The sequence below is a fragment of the Lampris incognitus genome, chromosome 4, assembly GCF_029633865.1.
Source record: "Lampris incognitus isolate fLamInc1 chromosome 4, fLamInc1.hap2, whole genome shotgun sequence".
Taxonomy (NCBI): Eukaryota; Metazoa; Chordata; class Actinopteri; order Lampriformes; family Lampridae; genus Lampris; species Lampris incognitus.
In genome coordinates, this window is record NC_079214.1 from 59,614,242 (window position 1) to 59,642,201 (window position 27,960).

The 27,960-nt window shown below is 42.4% G+C and overlaps 1 protein-coding gene across 1 annotated transcript; it reads left to right on the plus strand.

Moving 5' to 3' along the window:
- The first annotated feature begins 124 nt into the window (after positions 1–124).
- On the plus strand, positions 125–27,940 carry cenpn (centromere protein N). The gene is made up of 10 exons (XM_056278987.1): positions 125–386; positions 10,139–10,184; positions 10,310–10,369; positions 10,544–10,617; positions 14,444–14,617; positions 15,703–15,804; positions 19,932–19,980; positions 20,147–20,256; positions 22,308–22,431; positions 27,065–27,940. Exons 1-10 carry the CDS (start codon positions 201–203, stop codon positions 27,199–27,201), a joined length of 1,062 nt encoding a protein of 353 aa, XP_056134962.1. The 5' UTR covers positions 125–200; the 3' UTR covers positions 27,202–27,940.
- The last annotated feature ends 20 nt before the right edge of the window (positions 27,941–27,960 follow it).

The following is a 27,960-nucleotide window of genomic DNA, read 5'->3' on the forward strand; positions in this document are numbered from 1 at the left end:
TACGATTGGTTGATTTTTTTTGAATTTTTTTTAAAGCTACGAACAACGATTGGTTGATTTGTGTGTTTCCGGCGACGTTTTCGCCGAAGCGGCGCTTATCGGAAGCGCCGAGTTTAACGTCCGCGACTCGGAAACTTTGTCCGGTTTCCCGAATTACAAGACGTCGTAGAGAAGGTGATATTAGGTTCTTCTGAGAAATAATGGCTGACTGTACCAATTCGTCTCTTCTCCGTTGTTTAGTGCAATCGGTCGTCAGAAGAATACCCGGAAAAAGTCTGCAGCCGACGCTGACGAAGTGGGGTCGTCTGTCAACGGAACAACTATCTTCGCTGGATTTCAAAAAGCCGAAGCCCGTGTTCACTGAAAATCTACTCGCCATCTGTGAGGTATGTTATACACTCTCTGAAACACCAACGGGTTTCTATGTTTTAAGTCCCATGTGTTGTCGATAGCTTGATGGTTTTTGTTTTGTTTTTTCGTCGTGGGTAAGACGCTAAACTTGCAACCGCAGGCTGTAGAGGGGTAGCACCTTACCTCAGCAAGGGCCCTTTGGCTAAGGACGACGTCCCTACCGATAGATTTGGTCCTCCCTGCATGCCTGTATGGTACTTCCCATGGTGCCCAGTCCAGCCGACACATTGGGATAGGAGAAGGGAACTCTGGTTTCAAATCCACCTGCTGCCTTATGGGTTGATACCTCTTTAGGCAAAGGCTAGGAGAAGGTAACTGAATTCAAATCCCTGGGCACAGTCTAACCAGCTGTCAGTACCCGGAAAGGGTAGACCATGGGGCGGCTCCGCTCAGTCAACTCGGCAGCGGTTCCGGCAACCGGCAGCTCTGTTTGTCAGCTCGGCAGCGGTTCTGGCAAAAAGCAACAGGATTCTTCTGCGGCCGTCTCGGCTACACTGTGCCACCAAACAACACAAAATCTTGCCAAGGGACTCTATAGAGCACCAAATAGTGTGGTCATCTAGGGTGCAGCCTCACATTGGAATATGGAGATAGTGAATCGTTATACTATCTTTGTATTAACTTGTGTTTTACTCGTTTCGGGTGATATATATATATATATATATATATATATATATATATATATATAATGTGTGTGTGTGTATATACACTCACCGGCCACTTTATTAGGCACACCCGTCCAACTGCTCGTTAACGCAAATTTCTAATCAGCCAATCACATGGCAGCAACTCAATGCATTTAGACATGTAGACATGGTCGAGACGATCTGCTGCAGTTCAAACCGAGCATCAGAATGGGGAAGAAAGGTGATTTAAGTGACTTTGAACGTGGCATGGTTGTTGGTGCCAGACGGGCTGGTCTGAGTATTTCAGAAACTGCTGATCTACTGGGATTTTCACGCACAACCATCTCTAGGGTTTACAGAGAATGGTCCGAAAAAGAGAAAATATCCAGTGAGCGGCAGTTCTGTGGGCGAAAATGCCTTGTTGATGCCAGAGGTCGGAGGAGAATGGCCAGACTGGTTCGAGCTGATAGAAAGGCAACAGTAACTCAAATAACCACTCATTACAACCGAGGTATGCAGAAGAGCATCTCTGAACCCACAACACGTCGAACCTTGAGGCAGATGGGCTACAGCAGCAGAAGACCACACCGGGTGCCACTCCTGTCAGCTAAGAACAGGAAACTGAGGCTACAATTAGCACAGGCTCACCAAAATTGGACAATAGAAGATTGGAAAAACGTTGCCTGGTCTGATGAGTCTCGATTTCTGCTGCGACATTCGGATGGTAGGGTCAGAATTTGGCGTCAACAACATGAAAGCATGGATCCATCCTGCCTTGTATCAACGGTTCAGGCTGGTGGTGGTGGTGTAATGGTGTGGGGGATATTTTCTTGGCACACTTTGGGCCCCTTAGTACCAATTGAGCATCGTGTCAACGCCACAGCCTACCCGAGTATTGTTGCTGACCATGTCCATCCCTTTATGACCACAGTGTTCCCATCTTCTGATGGCTACTTCCAGCAGGATAACGCGCCATGTCATAAAGCTCGAATCATCTCAGACTGGTTTCTTGAACATGACAATGAGTTCACTGTACTCGAATGGCCTCCACAGTCACCAGATCTCAATCCAATAGAGCACCTTTGGGATGTGGTGGACCGGAAGATTCGCATCATGGATGTGCAGCCGACAAATCTGCAGCAACTGCGTGATGCTATCATGTCAATATGGACCAAACTCTCTGAGGAATGTTTCTAGTACCTTGTTGAATCTATGCCACGAAGGATTAAGGCAGTTCTGAAGGCAAAAGGGGGTCCAACCTGGTACTAGGAAGGTGTACCTAATAAAGTGGCCAGTGAGTGTGTGTGTGTGTGTGTGTGTGTGTGTGTGTGTGTGTATGTATGTATGTATGTATATATATATATATATGTGTGTATATACACTACCGTTCAAAAGTTTGGGATCACCCAAACAATTTTGTGTTTTCCATGAAAAGTCACACTTATTCACCACCATATGTTGTGAAATGAATAGAAAATAGAGTCAAGACATTGACAAGGTTAGAAATAATGATTTGTATTTGAAATAAGATTTTTTTTACATCAAACTTTGCTTTCGTCAAAGAATCCTCCATTTGCAGCAATTACAGCATTGCAGACCTTTGGCATTCTAGCTGTTAATTTGTTGAGGTAATCTGGAGAAATTGCACCCCACGCTTCCAGAAGCAGCTCCCACAAGTTGGATTGGTTGGATGGGCACTTCTTTGAGCAGATTGAGCTTCTGGAGCATCACATTTGTGGGGTCAATTAAACGCTCAAAATGGCCAGAAAAAGAGAACTTTCATCTGAAACTCGACAGTCTATTCTTGTTCTTAGAAATGAAGGCTATTCCATGCAAGAAATTGCTAAGAAATTGAAGATTTCCTACACCGGTGTGTACTACTCCCTTCAGAGGACAGCACAAACAGGCTCTAACCAGAGTAGAAAAAGAAGTGGGAGGCCGCGTTGCACAACTGAGCAAGAAGATAAGTACATTAGAGTCTCTAGTTTGAGAAACAGACGCCTCACAGGTCCCCAACTGGCATCTTCATTAAATAGTACCTGTTAGAGCCTGTTTGTGCTGTCCTCTGAAGGGAGTAGTACACACCGGTGTAGGAAATCTTCAATTTCTTAGCAATTTCTCGCATGGAATAGCCTTCATTTCTAAGAACAAGAATAGACTGTCGAGTTTCAGATGAAAGTTCTCTTTTTCCGGCCATTTTGAGCGTTTAATTGACCCCACAAATGTGATGCTCCAGAAACTCAATCTGCTCAAAGAAGTGCCCATCCAACCAATCCAACTTGTGGGAGCTGCTTCTGGAAGCGTGGGGTGCAATTTCTCCAGATTACCTCAACAAATTAACAGCTAGAATGCCAAAGGTCTGCAATGCTGTAATTGCTGCAAATGGAGGATTCTTTGACGAAAGCAAAGTTTGATGTAAAAAAAATCTTATTTCAAATACAAATCATTATTTCTAACCTTGTCAATGTCTTGACTCTATTTTCTATTCATTTCACAACATATGGTGGTGAATAAGTGTGACTTTTCATGGAAAACACAAAATTGTTTGGGTGATCCCAAACTTTTGAACGGTAGTGTATATATATATATATATATATATATATATATATATATATATATATATATCGATAGCAGGGGCGTATGTTTGGCTTAGGGGACACATGGGGTGGGATATGTAGGAGGGCATGTCTATGCATGATCCAGGAAAGGAAAATCAAAGAGTGTTCATCTGGACACAACGTTTATTGAGAGAAATGTTTCATCACAAACAGAGCAATATAGTGTACGCTGTTAAGTGCCGGGAGGAGGACTGAGGACTTGTATATTGGGGAAACTGAAAAGATGCTGGCCAAGATGGCACAACACAGAGCTAACACGTTAGGCCAGTACTCTGTAGTCTACACCAGTGGCGGCTGGCCAGTACAGGGTGCTGGGGCGCCGCCTCCCTCAAATATCGAGAGATGAAAATCTACTACATGTTAAATATAATTTAGTTTTATAATGCAAATAATTATGAAATAAAAGTGTTTTTCAGTCTGTGAGCGCCTGTTAGCAGCCATTAAATATTGGTTCCAAATGGTATTTGGTTGATATCTGCCTGAATACATATACTCCCTGGGTGATGGGCGCCAGCCGGACGATACCTCATGTAAGCCCTCAAACTTTTGGCAAGCAGGTGACCTGAGGCTGCGTCTAATTGGTTTCTTCAGATTTTCCATGGAGCCCAGACACTCCCACTTTTATTGGCAGCGAATTAGTATTGTTTTAATGTTTTTTGATCTAATGTGATAGGACAGTTCTTGTGGCTGTCAGTCATGTTCACACCCACCACGACGCCTCGTCTCGACTGTCAATCATCCACTGTCTACGAACCCTGATAAAATGTATAGCCTACATTGTACTGTGTGGACATTAAAGCAGCTGTCAGGTGTGCTGCGCCAAGGTAAATTGTGCCCCCCCCCCCCCAATTTTTAGCACCAGCCGCCACTGGTCTACATCCATCTACAGGCCAGTGATCACTCGTTCAAGGATGAGGATGTGCACATCCTTGATAGGGAGGAACGATGGTTTGAACGGGGAGTCAAAGAGGCTGTCTATGTGAAGAGGGAACGAGCATCCCTGAACCGAGGTGGGAGCCTAGAGTACGTCCTGTTGCCTTTTTACAATGCTGTGATTGCAACTATTTCCCAATCCTCTGAGAATAGTACACATGGCTCTTGTAAATTAGTGGTCAAGGAAACCAGAGCAGCCGGATGAAACCAACGCAGACACGGGGAGAACATGCACACTCCACACAGAAAGGACCTGGGATTCGAACCCAGAACCTTGTTGCTGTGAGGCAGCAGTGTTAACCGCTGGGCCACCATGCCACCCTCACTCATTTATCAAAATTAATCAAAAGTAGATAGGATAAGGCATCTTAAGGGGGTATTTAGGAAAGCACAATGTCTATTGGAGTTGTCTAATATTAACCCAAGATGTCATTTTAGAACCTGTTGGTATATTGTAGTTTTATTTGTTGTTCATTATTTCATTCAACTATGTCTTCATAGGTTTAAGTTGGTTAAGGTTAGGGTTGGGGTCTAGTATGTTGTTTTAATTCTATTCTGAGATGGTTAAATTTAGATATTTTTTTGTTTGGACATAGTTTAAAAAAAGGGGGGGGTTGCAGGAAATTCAGTCTTTAAGGGCTGTTAGGGTTGGAGTTTGGTTAAGTTTAAGGCCAGATTATGGTTAGAGCTTGATTTATGGTGCTTTAGACTGTGGAATGATTTAAGGTTTGGTTAGAGCATTTGTTGTAAATCAGGATGGCGTCCTGGACAGGGGATAAAATGGTTCTGGCAGGCGGAAAAAATTTAGGAGGCAGACTGTAGTATGGCTGTTTTCTCCATATTATTTATTTCTAAACTTCTGTTTTAAGGGGTCCGATTAAGGATTAAGTCTGATTAAGGTTAGGACGTACCATTTTATTTTAATCCTATTCTGAAATGGTTACGTTTATGTTTGGTCAGGGCTTAGTTAGAGAACAAATAGATTTTAATGGTTGATAGGTTTAGTGAGAGGGGAAAAAATTAGTTTTTAGCCCTGGTTATGGTTAGAGCTTGATTTCTGGTTCTTTAGAGTATCTATGGAATGGTTTTAGGTTTGGTTGGGGCTTATGTTGTAAATCAAGATGGCGCCCTGGGCAGGGACAAAGCAAGAAAGGCAACATTGAGAGGGTTTGGACATGTGCAGAGGAGAGATGCTGGGTATTTTCCAGGCAGTTGGAAAAGAGGAGGTTTATGGATGTGTTGAGGGAGGACATGCTGGCGTGACGGAGGAAGACGCAGAGGACCGGAAGTGATGGAAACGGATGATCAGCTGTGGCGACCCCTAACGGGAGGAGCCAGAAGTAGTAGTAGTGTGTTGTAAATCAAGATGGCATCCTGGGTGGGGAATAAAATGGTGGTTCTGGTGGGGAAAAATATAATAAGAAGTGGTCTGAAGCTGTTTTGTGATGGCCTGTCCAGGGTGTCTTCCCGCCTGCCGCCCAATGACTGCTGGAATAGGGCCCAGCATCCTTGCGACCCTGAGAGCATGATAAGCAGTTCAGATAATGGATAGATGGTTGGACTTCTGTTTTAAGGGGTTAAGTTTGGTTTAAGGTTAGGGCCTACCGTGTTATTGCAATCCTATACTGAAATGGTTAAGTTTAGGTTTGGTTAGGGCTTAGTTAGAGAACCAGGTGGCAGCTTGGTCAAGAGACAGGGTGGTGGTATTTGACAGGAAAATTAGAGCCAAGGTGATTATGGTTAGGGTTACGGTTTGGAATTGGGTAAGGTAAATTCAATATCTCACACCATCTTGTTCCCTAATTTAGGCTGTATGGGCTGCTTTGTGAGGTTAGTTTGAGGAAAAGGGGCACCGTTCCATTTCCGTGATTTAACTACTTACAACACTGGGGAACGACGGGCCTTGACATTGGTATAGAGTTGCTGTGGAACCATGTGGTAGCTCCTGATGCCCGGCACTGGGTGGCAGGAGCTGTCAGACTTGGTCCAGCTTAATGGAATCAACCCCTTTTCTTGGTAAAGTGGTGGTTTAGTGGCGCTTGCCTCTGATTGGTTGTTAGGTTAGGGTTAGCCAATCGGAGCTTTCGTCACACAGACGTTTGATCTAAAGTGGGTTGGAAAAACGTTACATATGTATGGACCATTAACTCTCTGGCTGAGTATGAAGCACGTGACAGCGCCCAATGGAATGAATCAAAAAAATGGTCTCCGTTTTAGCCACAATTACAGGTCTAAATGTTGGTAAGGATTTTTCAGCTTTCCTGGAAGTTTGTAGTGACATGTCTGTACCATCCCTACCTGAATCTACGCCTGTGGTCAATAGGTTCAATAGCCCGAGTAACCTGGCCTGATCTGACAGACCGCGGCTAAGATGGCCATTTGATATTCACTGGATATTCGAAGCAGGAGTCAATTAGTTCTCAAAAATATTCACTAAAATATCAACTAAATGACTTTCATTCCAATTGCTGTAGTAGTTCCCGATTACAGTGTGTTGCTTATTACAGGTGAAATTTTTGTGAAACGTCAACTTATATTGAAAGGAGTCATTTATATCTGAAAAATATTCATCGGAATGTTAAAATGTAATTTAGTTGATTTTTAGTGAATATTTTTTAGAATTCAGTAACTCCTGCTACCATAAAAGTTGACGTTTCACAAAAACGTCACTTGCAGTAAGTTACACACTATAATTGGGAACTATTACGGCAATCAGAATGACAAAAAGTCATTTAGCTATCCGAATGTACGGAACGTTCAAACTCCACAACCGAATCTCAAATGTCATGCCGTCTTCACCACGGTATTAGACAGGCCCTGCATTGGGGAGATTACCTAGTAATGTTATTGTCAATTGTTTAGCCTGGGTCAATTATCAGTATTTGTGAGCAAGTTTCGTTGCAGGGTAAATATTGATTAAATTAAAATTCAATAGAAAGTTGGAAGGAGAGTTTTTCATATTGCCATTATGTTAATAGATGCAGTTTCACAGTACAGGGTGGAATATAAATCCCACCTTCTGCACTAGTATGCAGCCCTGATTTTGTTTAGCTGAAAACATGTTGGTATGGTCCTATGATGGTGGAACTAATTGCTGTGGTAAATTAAAGTAAAACGAGATATACCACACAGCCCCCTTAAGGGGATTTTTTTTTTCTTTAACCCCTCCCCAGCCAACTAAATCCTCTGGTACCCCTTTTCTAGGTCTGGGCAATGTTGACAAAATCATATGTCACAATATTTTTGGCAGAATACCTCAATAATGTGATGATGACTGTTGGTGCTTTCACAAGGAGGACAAAAAAAAAAACCTTTTGAGGCAGAGTTCATTTTACTCAGCTTGTCCAAAACATTCCAAAAAAAATGTATCACTTTATTCAAAAGCATCCTTGAAGACCAGAAACGGGCGACTTTTAATCTTTACTATGACAACCTAAATTGCAGACGATATCTAGTCTCATATCATGAAATCAAGAGTATATCTATATTGGCATTTGGGCGATATGGCCTAAAAATAATATCACGATATTTTTATGCTATACCGCGATACACAATATATATATATTGTATCTCAATATTTTGAACTCTAAAGCATTTCATAAAGGCTTGATTGATGCATACAATTACACTGTAGTAGTCTCTGCAACATATGTGAGCATAAAACATTCTCGTTTATATCCATAAGTGTACAATATGTCAGTGCCAACAGGTTGTATAGAGGTTTTGTGCCAAAAACACAAGCCTGTCAACGGCTTCTGGTTTGAGCGATGCCCGGTGGCAAGTAACTATATTCCCACTGGTGTTAAATACCCTTTCTGATGGGGAACTGGTGGCAGACACATGCAGATATTTTTGAGCCAAATTTTTCAGGTTTGGGAACATTTCCTCGTGGTCCTTCCGCCAGCACAGGGGGATCTGATTCACAGTCCGTGCCAACAGACTGCAAGTAGGAAGACAACTCTGTTTTGACCTGCTCTCTGTGCAAGGGTGCGGCGGAGGATGTTGTTACCCTTTTGAAGAAGCTTGCAAGAGTTTTCTTTTTTGGTGGCTCTGATGCTGTTTGACTTTCATGAGGCTGTGAAGCAGCCGACTCAGCTGTGCCCTGGTCAGACAGTATTTCATCCATCTCCTATATGGCTCTGCACTTGATTCCCTCCACCTTTTCCTCTGAAATGTAAGCAGTTTTGAACCTGGGATCCGCTAACAATGCCATGTCCAGCAGGTCGTTGGTGGCAGGGTCAGCAAATTTATCCATCAAGTAATCCAGGATGGAGACTTTGATGGACTGGATCAGTGCAGTGTCATCCTCCTGAATTGCCAAGGTGCTGGAGTGGAAGAGATGAAGCACAGGCTTGACATAGGACACAGTGATGTGCACTGACTTGAGGACTTCCAGGTCTTGCCGGGTCAGACAGAGGTGCCTATTTTTGGTTTTGGTTTTTGGTTTTTTACTGAGGCCAAGACCTGAGAAATCGCTCACTCCTCCTCCAGCACTCGCTCAATCATCTTCTGCCTGGATCCCCACCTGGTAGTGGACTCTGTGATCAGCTGGTGCGCAGGGATATTAAGCTCTTTCTGTGCTGTAGCCAGGTCTCTCCTCTTCCAACTGAATGAGAAGCTGCTCACAACCTTCTTGCAAACAGCAACAGCACGCTCAATACAGGAGTCTTACATGCTTCTCTCTGAGAGCAAAAACAAACATTTAGAAATGATATAGTAATTGTAACGAAATCCAACGGTTTAGTCACTCAGCCTAAAATAATCAAAATAATTTTGACAGTTACTGATTTACTACAGATCTCCAACTAAATTGTTTTCTGGTGGCAATATAACAGTTGTGCGTCATATCTTTTTGATAAATACATAACCACACACACAAACTTTTTAACACATGCACAAAGTCAGGAAGAGGCAATTTGTTTGTATTGTCAATAACAATAAATATGAAAAGCTAATGTACTGTGGAACGCTCCAGTGAGTGTAACTTCTTCACCTTGTGCAGTTTTCTAGGAAAATACTTGGAACATTGAAAGATATAACCTAAATTATTGAGACCATAGCTTTTTTATATGAGGACAATAAAATATTAACCATTTAAACAAAGAAGAATATGTTGTGGGTGAGATGTTCAATGAATGGATAGTTCAGTTTTTTTTTTTTAACAACCTGGGTCTTTATGGTTTTTTGCCATCATAGATACTGGTTATGATATTTTTTCCACCGTCCTCATTCTGGATATTTTGATCACAGGACAACAGGCTGTGAAATATCTAAAATTATTCTTAACATTTAGTTGGTTTGGGCCCCTGCAAATAAGGGGTGCAGCGACACACTTTAGCCAGCAGGCGGCAGGCTAGTATAAGCTGTACTATTATTTAGTGCTAAGGTTTGCCTTCATCAGTTTTTTAACAAATGTTATGTCAGAAATACCGCCATATAATGCTGTAGTTTTTTTTTCGTTTTTTTTTTACTGTTTCAACTTATTTTGAATTCATTTTGGAGTAATATCCGTTTAACCTTGATTTAATTTAATGTTTGTGCTCTTTACAGGAAAGTGGTTTGCCTCTTAAATACATCACAGAACTTGAAATGATATGTAAGCGGAAGTTTATTGTCCTTTTTAACATGGAAAAAATGTCTTTTGATTTATTAATGTCTATGTGTGTACCATAAGATGGGCAAAGAATGATTCTAATGTCTTTATTTTATTTATTTTTTAAGATGTAATGGAAAAACCCGACAAAGGAACGTGGCATGCTTTTCAGCTCCAAGATGCTAGAGGTAGGCCCAGTAAAGGTCATTTTCCTTCATGCCTCCCCATTTAGGAGTTGCCCTAGTTTGTTATTGGAAGCAGTAATTAACAGTTGTATTCCGAACTCTGACAGATGGATGAAGTGGGTTGCCATTGTTTTGTTTAATTCATTAAAACAATTTCCCTTCTCCTCTTTCATTCAGATGGTGCCGAGTGTTTAGAGTTGATCCATTTCAGGCAGCAGTTTAAATCCCACCTCACGGAACTTGTCAAAAAAGTAAGACACACTCTACCTTACATGGTCAATTGTAAAATCCATAGAAGCTGTAGCAGGTCTGAATTGCTAATTAAACACTATATTAAGTTATATTGCCATTTTTCTGTGAATATTTGTCACCCTAAGTTGAAGAATAGGTTTTTGTCCCTTTTTTCTCTCTCTCTCTTTTTTTTTACCCAGTCTCGATTATAGTGTACTCGGGTCTTATTTAGAATCTCAGATAAAATCTTTACCGATCATGTAAGTATTGAGAAACTTAAAGGTGCCATATGTAATTGTGTTATGAAGCTTAAGTTGATTCTCACAATGGATTATGTTGATTTAGCTTAAAGGTGCTATATGCGAGATTTCGAACATTAATGTAGCAGCAAACAACTATTTGCTATGGAAACAGATAGTGGAGTAATGGTGTCCTGAACAGAGAATGACGTCACACTCCCTCTGCATGTTAGTGCATCACGTCTGCATCTGAGGTAGCTAGCATTAGCAGGATAGATAGCAAGCTAATAATTATGTTAAATGGGGGAGTAACATAATTATGTAACTGTTTGGGAGGTGGCGAGTATTGGGCTAGATGTCCTACTTGCCAAAAGGAATGCGAAGCAGTGCGGTGGCCTCTCACTTCCTGGTGTAGTGATCGCCGCGGGTCCATCAGGACCTTAGCATATGGCCGCTCCTATGCAAATGTGTCCGCAGCAGCACCTTCTCGTGGTACCTCCTGTTTTCACAAAGTCTGCTGCGGGGGCGACCGGGTTCCCGGCGGTATAACCGGGTGGGTCAACTGGACTCATTAGCCTTGGTTGGCAGCCAGTCTAGGAGAAGGACAACTCTGATTTCAAACCTGGGTAGATGAAGCTCGTTAGCCTGTCAGGTAGTTCATCTAGGAGAAGGACAACTCTGATTTCAGAACCGAGTAGATGAAGCTCGTTAGCCTGTCAGGCAGTTCATTTAGGAGAAGGCACACTCTGACTTATAACCTCCGCTGCCTGGCGGGTATACTCGTCTACGGGAAAGGCTTCGGGAAGAAACCCTGAGGAAAAATCTGCATCCGTCTCGATTGCCAGTCGTCTTGCTAGTCTTGCCACTGGTAGTAGGTGGTCTCGGACAAGAGAGTGGGTTGATGATGCGCAACTCTTCCTCACTTTAATCATTGCGCAAGTCATCAGTCCTCCATCACAGGATGACTAGATGGTCCTCATCGCTGCGATGGACAAATAACAATGTTACATGGACTTAGGTCACTCTGTAGATCGAACAGTTGCCTCCTTAAAAAGCTGAATAAGTTGCTAATTGCAATAAAATAACTATTCTATAAAAATCAATATTCTAACCAAAATAATAGCCAAGAACGCAAAGGGAGGGGGTGGTTAGTTCTGGTTTGGTCCGAGATGCTGGTGCTGAATATCGTGTATATACAGTGCATCCGGAAAGTATTCACACCCCTTCACTTTCCCCACATTTTGTTATGTTACAGCCTTATTTCAAAATGGATTAAATTCCTTTTTTTTCCCCCCCACATCAATCTACACACAATACCCCATAATGACAAAGCGAAAAAGGTCTTGTAGAAATTTTTGCAAATTTATTAAAAATAAAAATGAAATATTGCATGTACATAAGTATTCACACCCTTTACTCAGTACTTGGTTGAGGCACCTTTGACAGCGATTACAGCCTCAAGTCTTCTTGGGTATGAAGCTACAAGCTTGGCACACCTATATTTGGGGTATTTGTCCCATTCTTCTCTGCAGATCCGCTCGAGCTCTGTAAGGTTAGATGGGGAGCGTCGCTGCACAGCTATTTTCAGGTCTTTCCAGAGATGTTCAATGGGGTTCAAGTCTGGGCTCTGGCTGGGCCACTCAAGGACATTCACAGACTTGTCCCGGAGCCACTCCTTCATTGTCTTTGCTGTGTGCTTAGGGTCGTTGTCGTGTTGAAAGGTAAACCTTCGCCCCAGTCTGAGGTCCTGAGCTCTCTGGAGCAGGTTTTCATCAAGGATCTCTCTGTACTTTGCTCCATTCATCTTTCCCTCGATACTGACTAGTCTCCCAGTTCCTGCCGCTGAAAAACATCCCCACAGCATGATGCTGCCACTACCATGCTTCACTGTTGGGATGGTATTAGCAAGGTAATGAGAGGTGCCTGGTTTCCTCCAGACATGACATTTGGCATTCAGGCCAAAGAGTTCAATCTTGGTTTCATTAGACCAGAGAATCTTGTTTCTCATGGTCTGTGAGTCCTTTAGGTGCTTTCTGGCAAACTCCAAGCGGGCTGTCATGTGCCGTTTACTGAGCAGAGGCTTCCGTCTGGCCACTCTACCATAAAGGCCTGATTGGTAGAGTGCTGCAGAGATAGCTGTCCTTCTGGAAGGTTCTCCCATCTCCACAGAGGAACGCTGGCGCTCTGTCAGAGTGACCATCGGATTCTTGGTCACCTCCCTGACCAAGGCCCTTCTCCCCCGATTGCTCGGTTTGGCTGGGCAGCCAGCTCTAGGAAGAGTCCTGGTGGATCCAAACTTCTTCCATTTACGAATGATGGAGACCACTGTGCTCTTCGGGACCTTCAAAGCTGTAGTAATGTTTTTGTACCCTTCCCCAGATCTGTGCCTCGATACAATCCTGTCTCAGAGGTCCACAGACAATTCCTTTGACTTTATGGCTTGGTTTCTGCTCTGACATGCACTGTCACCAGTGGGACCTTATATAGACAGGTGTGTGCCTTTCCAAATCATGTCCAATCCATTGAATTTACTAGAGGTGGACTCCAATCAAGATGTAGAAACATCTCAAGGATGATCAGTGGAAACAGGATGAACTTGAGCTCAATTTTGAGTGTCATAGCAAAGAGTGTGAATACTTATGTACATGCAATATTTCAGTTTTTTATTTTTAATAAATTTGCAAAAAGTTCTACAAAACCTTTTTCACTTTGTCATTATGGGGTATTGTGTGTAGATTGATGAGGGAAAAAAAGGAATTTAATCCATTTTGGAATAAGGCTGTAACATAACAAAATGTGGGAAAAGTGAAGGGGTGTGAATACTTTCCGGATGCACTGTACATTCAAACAGCAAGCTCAGCAGAGTCAGACTTGTGTTTTATATTTTCCATTGAAAATTTGGTCACAAAGCATGCTTTCTGTCAAGTTAAAATGACTTAGTTTTGCACTTCCGCAAAAATGTTAATGGCACTGCCGGGCTGCAAAATGTCCTACTGTCCTGTGTGGAAGATTAGATGGTTGGGATGTACTGCTCAGCTGCTAAAAGTCGTCCCAACTGAAAGTCGACATTGCCCTTATATTAAAAACATCCATCCATCCATCCATTTTCTGAACAGCTTATCCAGCTGTCAGGGTCGCGGGGATGCTGGAGCCTATCCCAGCAGTCATTGGGCGGCAGGCGGGGAGACACTCTGGACAGGCCATGAAACTATCACACGGGGCCAACATACACACACACACCCACACACATTCGTACCTAGGGACAATATTAAAATTGTTATTATATTATATTATTATTATTAGGGATGATGTTAAAAACATATTTTGAATAAATATACAGTATATGAAGACGTGGCTATATTGTGAGCTACCTGTTTTTGTAAAGGAGATGTATCACAGTTTTTGAAAGCTTAAACAACTGAGCTGCATTTAAGCTGAGCGAGAAGAATGAGCAAAGTAGAAAATTTCTCAATACAGAAGTGATTAGTAAACGTTTTGTCTGTATGATATGAAATTATGCCTGAGTACATTTGAATTGGGTTGAAAAAAAAGTGAGCCTGTACTCTTAACAGTTCCATTTGTTTGTTTTGTTTACTTTCACCTGAAGGTGTCTATCAGGATAAAGAAACACACAGATGAGGCTATATGGATACGTATTGCCTGGGGGGACAGCTTCTCTCAGCCCAACCACCTGAAACCAACATATGCTGTTCACAATCTTCACACACCTTATGTCTTTGTGACTGGCCTCACTTCAAAGCATAAACCCCTGCTTTGCCAGGTAAAGAAGGACTTTTACCCCTTTCCACCAAGGCAGTTCGAGGACTGGTTCGGAGTCGGTGCCTAATCTCGAACCAGTTCTTCGTGTTTCAACAGCCAAAGAACTGGCGCTCGGCCAGGAAAACTGGTTCCAGAGTGGCACTGACTCTTTGCTGGGCTAGAAGAAAGACCCGCTTATGTCAGGGGGCTGGATTATCATGACCAACAAGAGCAATGGGGGATGCATTACTCAGCAGCAACAATCAGTTCTGCTGATACATGCACCTTAATCCTCAGTAATGACACTTCAAATCAAAGCTGATAGGAATCAAATGGTTTTCTCAGCACATAGTTTATTTGATCGACTTTAACAGAGGGAATTTGAAACCGTAGATTCATTTTTATGCATTTAAAAACCTAATTTTAGTATAACTAACACGCTGACAAAGAACACCGAAGAGTTTGTCCTAAGAAATAATGAACGATTAATCAAGGAATCCTTGTAAATTTCACACTAGTCACCCCACAGGAGAACAAGGCAGGTTCCTTTGATTTTTTATAATGTACATTTGTGTTATGATATTTAAACAAACCATCCATCAACAGGGAAATAAAAGCCTCTTGTCTACAGGACTGGTCTCTAAAGATCTCCAGCTTGCTCACAGCGGGCTCTTAAGAGCGTGACTGGTCATCTGGTCGCCAGTTTGTGGAGCTTCTCAACTCCGAAAACACTGGAGCAAATTTTCGATTCGCCATCAGTTTTCCTAAAACTGCCAATATTCGAAAACTGCAGTTGATTTCTCACCTAAAAAATTCTCAGACATATAACTCTACACAGTCTATTTCTCACCTCATCTTCGGAGACGTATGCAGACATTCACAGTGATGTAATGATGTGGCTCTCTAGCCAGCTCGGGCCTGTGGAATAGCAAACCAGTTATTAGAAGGTTTGCGAGTTGAACCAACTGTGAACCTGCACCGGCCCAGATGTAGAACTAGGTTTGCCTTGGTGTAAAGGGGTATCTGTCAACACTGATACATTTTAATTCCTCAGTATGATGACACAGGATGAAATTTTTCACAAGTGCCCTATCCCACTGCTTGCAGGCTTTAGTCATGGCCACCATGAGCAGTGCTATTAAGGATGCCAATCTCCGTGGACACAAACTTACTGCCATCAGAAGCCTGCTCATGAAACAGTATCAACAGGTAGGTTTAGGCTTAAGCTTTTACTCATTGCTAACACTGAGAATTGCTAAGGTTCCTTTGTGATTACAATAGCACAGTTTTGTGAAATAAAATCAGAGGCAAGCACTCAGAGGTATAGTAGCAAACTGGCAAAAAATAAATTGGTTAATGTTAAGATAAATTATTCATGTTCCCTCTGAACATGGAACAAGCCTATAGTTAAAACCTTACTGGTTGTACCTTACTGTTATTTCATTATCCCTGCCTGGTGTTCCTACCTTATCTATACTTCTCCATCAACACTCTCAAAAGCAAATATCGCATCAGCGGTGTTCTTTCCTGGCAGGAAACCATACTGCTGCTCGCTAATAATCATCCCTGCTATTAGCCTAGCCTCCACTACTCTTTCCCATATCTTCATGCTGTGGCTGATCAAGTTTATACCTCTGTAGTTACCACAGCTCTGCACCATTACCCCTATTCTTAGAAATCAGTACTATTATGCTTCTTCTCCACTCAAGCATCCTCTCACTTTCCAAGATTGTGTTAAGCAGTCTATTAAAAACTCCACGGCTATCTCTCCTAAACACCTCCATGCCTCCACAGGTATGTCATCTAGACCAGTGTTTCTCAACCGGGGGTCCGCGGACCCCTAGTGGTCCGTGGTGTAATTGCAAGGGGTCCGTGAAAATCAAATATCTTTAAAAAAAAGATCCTATGACATTTATAGAAATAGGATTATTTTACTCAAATGTGACTGAGACCTATAAAGGGTAACAGGACTTTTTTCTCTAATTACATATGTTTCACAAGTGTAATTTATTGTATTTTAATAAGAGATCTCGCTCCCGTTTGCATTGTTAAAAGTTACTGCATAAAAATTCTGTTGTTACATATATCTGAAAGTTACTGAATATATATTCTGTTTTGTTACATATATCTGAAAGTTACTGCATAAGAATTCTGTTTTGTTAACTATATCTAAGTTACAACTGAAAGCTCTTATTTTTGCCCCAAAGAGTGAATAAATGCTATAATGCAATTTAAAATGCAGTTTCTACAGTTTCTATCAAATTGCAACCCCCCTCCCCCAAGATCAGGTGGAGGGGTCCTCAGGGTAGATCAATAATATGCAGGGGGTCCAGGACCCCAAAAAGGTTGAGAACCACTGATCTAGACCAACTGCCTTTCCACTCTTAATAGCTACCCTCACTTCCTCCTTGCTAATCCACCGCACCTATTGATTCACTATCCCCACATCATCCAACCTTCTCTCTCTGTCATTTTCTTCATTTAAAGTACTCCTTCAACCTTCTCAACAAACTGTCCAACTGCCCTTGCTTGTCAGCACATTTCCATCTCTAGCCTTCATCGCCCTAACCTGCTACACATCCTTCCCAACTTGGTCCCTCTGTCTACTCAGTCCCTCTGTCTAGTCAATCGGTACAAGTCCTTTCCTCCTACCTTAGTGTCTAACCTCTCATCCAACTCACCATACGCCTTTTCCTTTACCTCCGCCACCTCTCTCTTCGCTTCGCACCGCGTCCTTGTACTCCTGTCCACTTTCTTCATCTCTCCGACTATCCCACTTGCCAACATCTTCCTACTTCCTACATACTTCGCTGTACTTCCTCATTCCACCACCAAGTCTCCTTGTCTTCCTTCCTTTGTCCAGATGACATACCAAGTACCTTCTTAGATGTCTCTCACTATTTCTTCAGTGGTTGCCCAGCTATCCGGCAACTCTTCACTACCACCCAGTGTCTGCCTTAACTCTTCCCTGAACTCCACACAAATCTTCCTTCTTCAACTTCCACCATTTGATCCATGGCTCTGCCTTCACTCTCATCCTCTTCTTGATCTCCAAAGTCATCCTAAAAACCAACATCCGATGCTGCCTAGCAACGTTCTCCCCTGTCACCCACCACCATATGTAATGGAGTTAGTGATTCCACTTGCCATTCCTAGCTGTCTTGCTATCATTATTGAAGGTGCACTAAATTTAATTTATTATTATTCACTTGCCTGTTTTAACAGTAGAACAACTGGGATTTCACTCCTACCTAAAACCACTATGGGCGGTCAAAATGACCGCCAGTATTTAAACTCTATATTCTGTCAAGATAAATACCCAATTGAGATATTAATGCGTTACATATGTTAGTATGTCTGTTAATAAACGACTGACACCAAAATTAACATTTTAACAACTTTAATACTATTTTTCAAATAATTTAAAATCGCCGCTGTCCAACACCTGTAAATACTACAATGCCTCAGTGGTAGCCATGGTGCGTCTGAAACGGCGGCTGTACCCAGACATGTTGGAAATAATCAGAAATCCAGTTTAGACTATTTCTCTGCACTGGAGAATGCTAGTGTGTTTCTAGGATGGAGCAATGAACTTCGCGAAGGAAATGACGTGAACAACACACATCCTAAATGGTGACATGACGCGCAAATTACGCGTGGTCATTTTGACCGCTCATTGTCGTTTTAGGTAGATCTTATCTTAACTTTTTTTGTGCAATTGATCTAAAACTCATTTTAATGTTAATATATGCAATCTTAGGAGCATTCCGGGAGCAGCAGGTCTGTATTTTTTTTCCCCCCACAAAGTTATTGAACTTTGAAAATCCAAAACGGTCAAAATGATCGCCTTGATCATTCTAGTGTTAACAGGGAGAGAGAAAAAAAGGTAGAAACCTCGGAAAGCAACAGGGGAGGGATCTCTCTCCCAAGACGGTCAACGTGCAATGGATGTTGTGTGTACACAATTTACAGAATACAACATTGAAAGAGGATAACAGAATTTTAATGGAATTCTAAAATATAACGAAGAATATGACGAGGAGGATGCCAAGCAGTGTCCAGACAGCATTGGAACAGCCCAGGATCTGAGCCACACCACCAGCATCACCATGTAGACACATCTTCTACTGCAACCCAACTAAACTCCTGTTTCCAAGATAATTGAAATACTCTCTTGCGTTTCAGTTCATAAATTTTCTTTATCCGCCACCATTTTCTCATGGGTGGCAAGTCTGACAGCCACACATCACATTACCAGCCTACTCGATTTTTGATTGACCCATGGCGCGTGGCAATATTCTCCAATGTGTGCAAGGGGAGGGGCAATAGTGTGTGCCAGAGAACGAGAACATAATTTATAATGCGACGATGATCGAAAAAAATGATTGAAACTTTTTTCTTTTTTACCATTTGCCAGCTCAGGCAAGTGAGTTGCTATATTCACTAGCCCAACGTGGCATTTTACTTGCCCCGGGCAATCCTTATTATTGAACCATGAGTCAGAGCACCGGAAGAACAGGAGATGCGTCTGGCGGGGGTCTGCACTGCCCTCTTCTAGTTTTAATTGTTTCTGGTTTATAAAAAAAATGCCCCAAAAAACACAACAACTTTGGAATCAATATATATTTAGAATGGTCCACCAAGGTGCCAGAGCAAGCTTTACTGCTTTCAGTACCATTCTACAAACAAAAAACTAACATTTGGATACTTCTTATTTATCCCAGGAATATATGAGAAGATGGTATCGATTCAACTAAATTTACATCAATTTCAGAGTTGCCCTTCACATTCAGTATTTCATCGAGTGGTTAAAACGACAATAACAGTAAGCTGATGTCAGTGTTGCTTTGATCACAGTACATAACCAAAAAAACTAAACTTTGTAGGGCCAGGCAGATTTATTGGTGCCCTTATAAGTTTATTGCTAAAATGTTTTGTCATGTCCATAATGCATACCAAAGTAATAACTATTAATCTGTTGACATAATCCTTGTCATAGCAGTAAGTTGGTGGTCTACCCACTTGACATGGGTAGCTTCCTTCTATAATGAAGAACTAAGTCTACATTTTTTTCAAGAGTGATCTTTGCCTTACCATGTGACAGTGCAGGCCAGTGTTCTGTTATTGTGTTCGCAAAATACATCTTCATGAAATAGTTCAAATAAATCCATGCAAGGGAATTGTAGGCTGTTGACAGTGCGATTGTCACATACTGCCCTTTATTGTGGACACTACATCTCATAAACATCCTATCCACAAGTCAATGTCACTGTCTGTTGAGTAGCTACAGAATGACTTTTACTCATCATGCTTACCTTTTGTTTTTATCCTTTCAGGTGTTTTCTACTAACTATCCCAGTCTTCCTGAGGAAGATAATCCGCCAAGTATGTGCTGCTACTCATGACATATTGACCAATTCCAACTGATTATAGGTCAAAATGTCAATTAAGATATTACCAACAACTCATACAGCTGTGCTGTTTACTACATCTTCATTTTGTACCTGCTTATTGCCTTATACTGCTTTATTTTTTTCTTTTCTTTTCATAGACCCACACATAGAAAAAGAGCAGGCCACGCATGCAGAGAAGAGATTACAGAATGCCTGTGAAGCTTTTGGTAGCGGGACGTTGCCTGAACTGCAAACTGCAGTTTACAAGGTACAAAGAGGGAAAGCAAATATTATAATTACAACTCTGTCAAGTTGATGAAGACTTGAGCTAAATCTTCCTCAGTGCAAACAAAAAGGAATCAATCAATCAAATCAGATTTTATTTGTATAGCACTTTTCATACAAACAAATGTAACACAAAGTGCTTCACACAATAAAACAATGAAACCAATAAAATCCCCCCCCTTACAATAAATAAATACATAAAAGTACAGGCAAATTCTAGAAAAGTTTAAAACGGAGTTAGTGAAATAAATAAATAAGTGCCATAAACACTGATTAATTAAAAGTAACAACAGAGCAGAATATATAAAACACACACACACATACACACTATGAATTTAGCTGTAGGCTGTTTTGAAAAGTAAGGTTTTTAACCTGCTTTTAAATGTGTCCAGTGTGGGGGCCTCTCTCAGGTCCTCAGGCAGGGCGTTCCATCTACTTGGTGTAAATAGAAAAGGCAGCTTCCCCTGCTCTAGATCTAGCATGAGGGATGGTTAAAAGACCACTGCCATTGGACCTGATAGTTCTTACTGGTTTATTGATAATTAACATATCTTTTATATAGCGTGGCAAGGCCATTTAGTGCTTTGTATACAATTAAAAGAATTTTAAAATCAATTCTAGTTTTAACGAGGAGCTAACGCAGAGATCTAAGAACGGGTAAAATGTGCTCATACTTTTTAGTTCTGGTGAGAACACGTGCTGCCGCATTTTGAATTAATTGTAGTTGGTGCACAACTGATTTTGGGAGGCCGGTGAATAGTCCATTGCAGTAGTCTAGTCTACTTGTTATAAAAGCATGGATTAATTTCTCGCAGTCTGATATTGATAGAAAGCCCCTTAGTTTTGAAATGTTTTTAAGATGGTAGAAGGCTGATCTTGTGAAATGAGTGATGTGGCTCTTAAAATTTAGATCACTGTCCATGATTACACCAAGATTTCTAGCTTCACCTTTGCACTCCAGAGACAGAGAGCTGAGATGAGCTGCAATTCTGTCTCTGAGTCTTTGCACCAAAAATAAGTATTTCTGTCTTGTCTTTGTTCAGTTGTAAAAAGTTATCTGACATCCATAAATTAATATCATCAATACACTGAATTAGGGAACATATGGGAGCTAGGTCATCAGAAGATAGGGATATGTACAGTTGTGAATCATCTGCATAATTATGGTAATTTATTTTGTGTTTCTGTATAACATGTGCAAGTGGGAGCATATAGAGATTGAATAGTAGTGGTCCAAGAATCAATCCTTGGGGTAGCCCACACATTATATACCTACTTTGTCCGAGGAAAAGTCTCCAATAGACACAAAGAACTGCCTGTCCTGAAGGTATGTTCTAAACCAGTTGAGAACCGGGCCAGAAAGGCCGACCCATTTTTCTAATCTCGCTAGCAAAATATCGCGATCAACAGTGTCGAAAGCAGCACTGAGATCCAGGAGCACAAGAACAGACAATTTATTAGAATCTGTGTTCATATGCAGATCGTTCACGACTTTGATAAGTGCTGTTTCTGTGCTATGGTGAGATCGAAAACCTGATTGACAAATGCCTAGAAGGTTGTTAGATATTAAATGGTTATTAACTTGAGAATAAACAGTTTTTTCAAGGATTTTGCTGAGGAATGGTAAGTTGGAGATGGGCCTGTAGTTGGCAATAACTGTCGCATAAAGATTATTCTTCTTCAGAAGTGGTTTAACGACAGCGGTCTTAAGTGCTGCAGGAAATATACCTGCCTGAAGAGAGTAGTTAATCATTTCCAAAACGTCATGTGCTAAGCAATTAAAAACATTTTACAAAATTTGGTAGGGAGAGGATCCAAGCAGCAGGTGGCAACCTGAGCTGCCTAACAATATTGTCTAGACCTTTAAGGTCTAGAGTGTCAAAGTGAGACATGGTGCCAGTGATATTTCTGGAGAACTGGAGGGTAGGTTCATTACTGGATCTAGTGGAATGAAGTATGGAGGCAACCACAAGGTTTGTTCAGGGTAAAGGATCATGTGAAACAACATATTTTGTTTGGTTTTTCTGCCCTCAGCTAGAGACAAAGTTTAAGGACCCCACCAACAACATCATGACTGAGAGGGAAGAACCTTTCAAATGTGCTGTCACGTTTACAAGCACCAACCTCCTAGAGTCCCTCAGACACTGTGCATCATCAGGTACTGAAGCCTTTTCATCATGTTTATGGGGAAAAATGTAAGAATATTACATTTAGAATGCAGCTGTGAAAGAATTAATACTTTACTTTAGAAATATACCATTTGCCTTGGTATGTATATTGCTGCTGTGCTGTAATTGTAAGGGTGTTTGATGGCGTAATGAAATTGTGAGGTCGCCACCCTACTGGAGGGTCTAGGTTTGCCAGTACCATACCTCCCAAAGTATTTCACTACCATTCCTCTCAGACTATTGTTGAGGTACTGCTCTAGCTTGATTCCTAAAAGAGAACTGCCCCCAGTAAATTAACAAAGTAAATAAAAACAATGCAAAAAACTAAGTTAAATGGTGTTGAGGAGGTGTTACCAGGTCCATTATGCAAAAATTTCACCAATATTTGTCTGTGTGGTTCTAATGGTGTTTGTGGAGTTGACCTTCATCCCATTCTCTCTCCATTTGGTTTGTTGTTGTGGCCTACATACGGCAGTCTGTTAGGAAATATCAGGCCATAAATTAGATCCTCCCCTGAGGCTCATTCTCATGGAGCTCCAACCCCCCCCCCCCTTTTAAGTGTTCAGGTTCACCCTGTTACAAAGTTACAATTTCATTTAGCAGATGCTTTTATCCAAAGCAATGTACATCTGACAGTTAATGCAACACAAGCAAGGATCTAGTCAGGATGCGACGACGCAAGTAAGTGCCAAAAAACTAGGTTCAAGTCTGATAAGACATAGGTGTCAACAGGCAGTGCAAGTGCACAAAGGCAATTTTTTTTCTTTTTAATACCATCAGGTGGGGAGGTGTTTGTGAAAGCGCTGGGTCTTTAGCTTCTTCTTGAAGATAGAGAGGGATTCAGCGGATTGAATGGAGTTTGGTAACTTGTTCCACCACCGGTGAACGACAGAAGAGAAGAGTCTGGCTAATGACTTAGGGCCCCTTTGTGGCAGAAGTGCCAAGTGCCTTTCATTGGCAGAGCATAGTGAGCGGGACTGAGTGTAGACCTGGATGAGGGAGTTCAGGTTGGCGGGAGCCGTTTTAGTTGCTGTTTTGTGAGTGAGCATTAAGGTTTTAATTTGATTCGGGCAGCAACTGGGAGCCAGTGGAGGGATATGAACAGCGGAGTGACATGTGCTAGTTTGCGTTGGCTGAAGACCAGACGCATTGCCACGTTCTGGATCATTTGCAGAGGTTTGAAAGTGCATGCAGGAGACCTGCCAGTAAGGAGTTGCAGTAGTCAATGCGTGATATAACTATATATATATAAATATAAAGACCCTGTACCATTAGTTGTGCTGCATGCTCGGACAGGTAGGGTCTAATTTTCCTGATGTTGTACGGGGCAAATCGGCACAACCGAGCAATCGAGGCCATGTAAAGCTTAAAGGTTAGTTGATCATCAATCATGACACCCAGGTTTCAGGCAGACTTTTGGGACATGAGTTGGGTTGATCCGAGCTGGATATTGATCTGTTGTAGGGATAGACTGGCTGGGATGACAAGGAGCTCAGTCTTAGATAGGTTAAGCTGAAGGTGGCGTTCTTTCATCCATGCAGATATATCAGCAAGGCATGACAATATCCGTGCTGAGACCGGGGTCATCTGGTGGGAATGATAGAAAGAGCTGGGTATCGTCAGCATAGCAATGGTATGAGAAACCTTGGGAGCAGACGATTGCACCAAGTAAGGGGGTGTATATTGAGAAGACAAGGGGACCAAGCTCTGACCCTTGAGGTACCCCTATGGATAAGCCGTGCAGTTTGGACACTTCTCCCCTCCAAGATACTCTAAAAGATCTCCCTGAGAGGTAAGACATGAACCAGCAGAGGGCAGATCCTGAGATACCAAGCTCAATGAGTGTGGCGAGGAGAATTTGGTGGTTAACCATGTCAAAGGCAGCTGACAGATCTTGCAGCAATAAAGCTGAGGACTGACCAACAGGTCTAGCCAAATGCAGTGATTCTATTACCGAGAGGAGTGCAGTCTCAGTCGAATGACCCCACTTAAACCCAGACTGATTCGGATCATACAGATTGTTCGCAGAAAGGAAGTCACAGACTTGATTAAAGACCGTGCGTTCAAGTATTTTTGATAGAAAGGGTAGGAGTTAAACTGGTCTGTAGTTTTCAACCTGGGCTGGGTTGAATGTAGGCTTTTTGAGCAGTGGGGTGACCTGAGCTTGTTTAGGCAGTGGGGAACACACCCTCTGTAAGCAAGGAGTTGATGATGTGTGTGACTGGGAGGTTAAGTGCAGGGGAAATTGTCTGTAGGAGGTTGGATGGTATCCAGTCCAGTGGACAGGTAGTGGGACAAGAATCCAGCAGAAGCTTGGAGACTTCCTCCTCGGTCAGGGGGGAGAATGAGGTGAGTGAGGCACTGTTAGCTGGCAGCAGCAGACAGTTTGTCGGGCTCTGAGAACTGGTTCCTGATGGCAGCAACCTTATCAGTAAAGTACGAGGCAAACACGTCATCAGGAGTGAGTAGAGTGGAGGTTGGAGGAGGAGGGGAATTGAAGAGTGAGTTAAAAAAAATCATTTTTCAAGCATCAGTGGCGCCACAGATCTTGTTCCGATAGTAAGTGGTCTTGGCTGGGGTTTTTTTTTTTATTATTTTATCTCTCTCCCCCCCCCCTTTCTCCCCAATTGTACTTGGCCAATTACCCCACTCTTCCAAGCTGTCCCAGTCATTGCTCCACCCCCTCTGCCGATCTGGGGAGGGCTGCAGATTACCACGTCTCTTCCGATACATGTGGAGTCACCAGCTGCTTCTTTTCACCTGACAGTGATGAGTTTCGCCAGGGGGATGTAGTATGTGGGAGGATCAGGCGCCCTGACCAATCAGAGGAGGCGCTAGTACAGCGACCAGAACGGGATGCCCGACCAAGCCGGAGGTAACACGGGGATTTGAACCAGCAATCCCCATGTTGGTAGGCAACAGAATAGACCTCTACGCTACCCAGACGCAGTCTTGGCTGTTTTTAAGCTGAAGAAGAGTGATGCTAGGAGACATTGATATTAAGTGGACTCTCTGGTTTTACACCATTTTCTCTCTGCCTCTCTGAGCCCCACCCATGGCTCTCTGATGACCTCAGTGAGCCATGGACTGGGGGGGGGGGGGCATTACAAGCAGGTTTGGATGCTAGAGGGTAGAGATTATTAAAAGAGGAGGCTAGTGAGGAACAGAGTGTGTCTAGCCTCATTGACAGGGAGTGAAGAGAATTCATTATGAGGAGGCATGGAAGTCAAGACCTCATTGGAAAGTTGGGTCGGTGTAAGGGACCGCAAGTGTCAGCGGAAGGAGACCGTTTATGGAGGAACATGAGGATGTCCCAGTAAGGAGGCCGTGGATTGAATAAAGAAGTGGTCTGAATGATGTAGATTTGAGTCAGATTTGCTGTGGAGCAGTTCCGAGTCAAAATCAGATCAAGAGTATTGTCCGCTTTGTGTGTGGGAGTGGTGGGGACCTGTCTGAGGTCAAAGGAGGACAGAAGAGACAGGAAGTCGGTTGCTTGGGTTTTGTCAGTAAGGATATTCAAATGGTTGAGGAGAAGCCTGTCATCAGTCTGAGAAGGGCCCAATACACCTCACAGAACCTCGGCATAATGGAACCACTGATCAACTGTCTCGAGAGAGTGTTAGCATTGCTGATGCCCACTTTTCATTACCAGTACACCACTGACTGGCTAGCTGCTTTAGCACTTGTTACCCTGCTGAGTTGAAGCACTACAGTTGGCTGATTGGGACATGATTGGCTACCTAATTATTAGAGATATACTGTTCCACTTTTTTCAATTGATCCTGATACCTGAATTTGGATAACTGCCAATACCGGTACCAGAGCTCTTTTTTCTTGAATATTCTTTTTTAGAGTTGGGCCTGATCCAGTATCGGTATCTGGTGTTGATACTTAATTAATGTCTGTGAATGTTCTCATTCATCCAGGTCATGGTTATCCAAAGGAGTTGAATCAAGTGCAACTGGACTTGGTATATCCGTTCTGGATACTTAATTAATTCACTCATCAGATATCGGACTGACGTTACCGATTCAGATTCCATAATCTGATGTTTTTATGAATTATAAACATGTAATAATGCATTTTTAAGACCATAGCCAAAATGGTATATGTAAGTTCAGGTAGTATGAAGTGTTTTGAGTGTGGGGACATGGAATGCAAGTGCTTCACTTGCCCGCATAGAGAGCAGGAAGCAAAGGATGCAGCTGAAGTGGGGGGCTGTACCGAGGAGGCAAGTCTGTCAATTACTTTGACAGACCTGCCAAAAGTTTCATCCAAAAAAAAAAAATTCATTTCCTCCTCGATGTACAGTTCACTGGTTTTTCGCAAGGAATCTGTGACCTGCACATGGACACATTCTGTGCATTTAGGATCATGTCAGTTTCCAAAGGAATGCTGCAATTTGTAGTATGAATATGAATTATTGAAGAACTTAAGGTTAAACACATTACGTTCTCCGCTCACTTTTTGAGGCATGTATGAATCTGTGTGGAGAGGGGAGAGAGAAGGTGGATGAAGTTAGGCTCTTCTTTTAATGCAGACCCCTTGTACATTTATGGGGGTCAATCTTGCATAGTATACCTTATGAATTCTGACCATGTAATGCATTTTTGGAATTTACAGGCATCGCCTCCACTCCTGTCACACTCCTGCTCTCATCGGTCACTCAGAAAGGAAGGAATTATTTTGTGATCACAGACAAGCCTTTGGACCCTCATCACAAACATCCAAACCAAAGAACCGACGTGACCGACCACTGAATCCATGGACTCTCATAGAGAACTTCTTTAATTTCCTCCAAATGCAGTCCAACCATTATATATGATATTTCAACAAGATAAATGCTTAAGAGGGCAGTAAGAGCTGAGCAGCTTTAGAATTACTGGAAAAAAATGCAGGAGGCACGGTGGTTAGCATGGTCGCCTCACAGCAAGAAAGTCCAGGGTTCGAGCCCCGGGGTAGTCCAACCTTGGGGGTCGTCCTGTGTGAAGTTTGCATGTTCTCCCCGTGTCTGCATGGGTTTCCTCCGGGGGCTCCGGTTCCCTCCCGCAGTCCAAAGACATGTAGGTCAGGTGAATCGGCTGTACTAAATTGTCCCTGGGTATGAATGTGTGTGTGTGTGTCGGCCCTGTGCGATAGTCTGGCGGCCTGTCCAGGGTGACTCCCCGCCTGTTGCCCAATGACTGCTGGGATAGGCTCCAGCATCCCCGCGACCCTGAGAGCAGGATAAGCGGTTTAGAAAATGGATGGATGGAATAAAATGCAATCAAATGTGTAGCATGAACCTTAACCCAGTGGCATCTCTAGAAATGTTACATGAGTACTTCTTGGTGTGCATTTTTCATTGGACTCGATGTGTTTCTGATCAGATTGACTTCTCCATGAAACCATCCTCTATTCTGCAGCCTTTACGAAGGTAAAGGGAAAGACGGTTCTCTTTAAACTACAACTGATGCATCGGTGTTAGCCACATTATATGATGCATTCTAGATCTGCACAGATCCCTGTTGACAATGCCA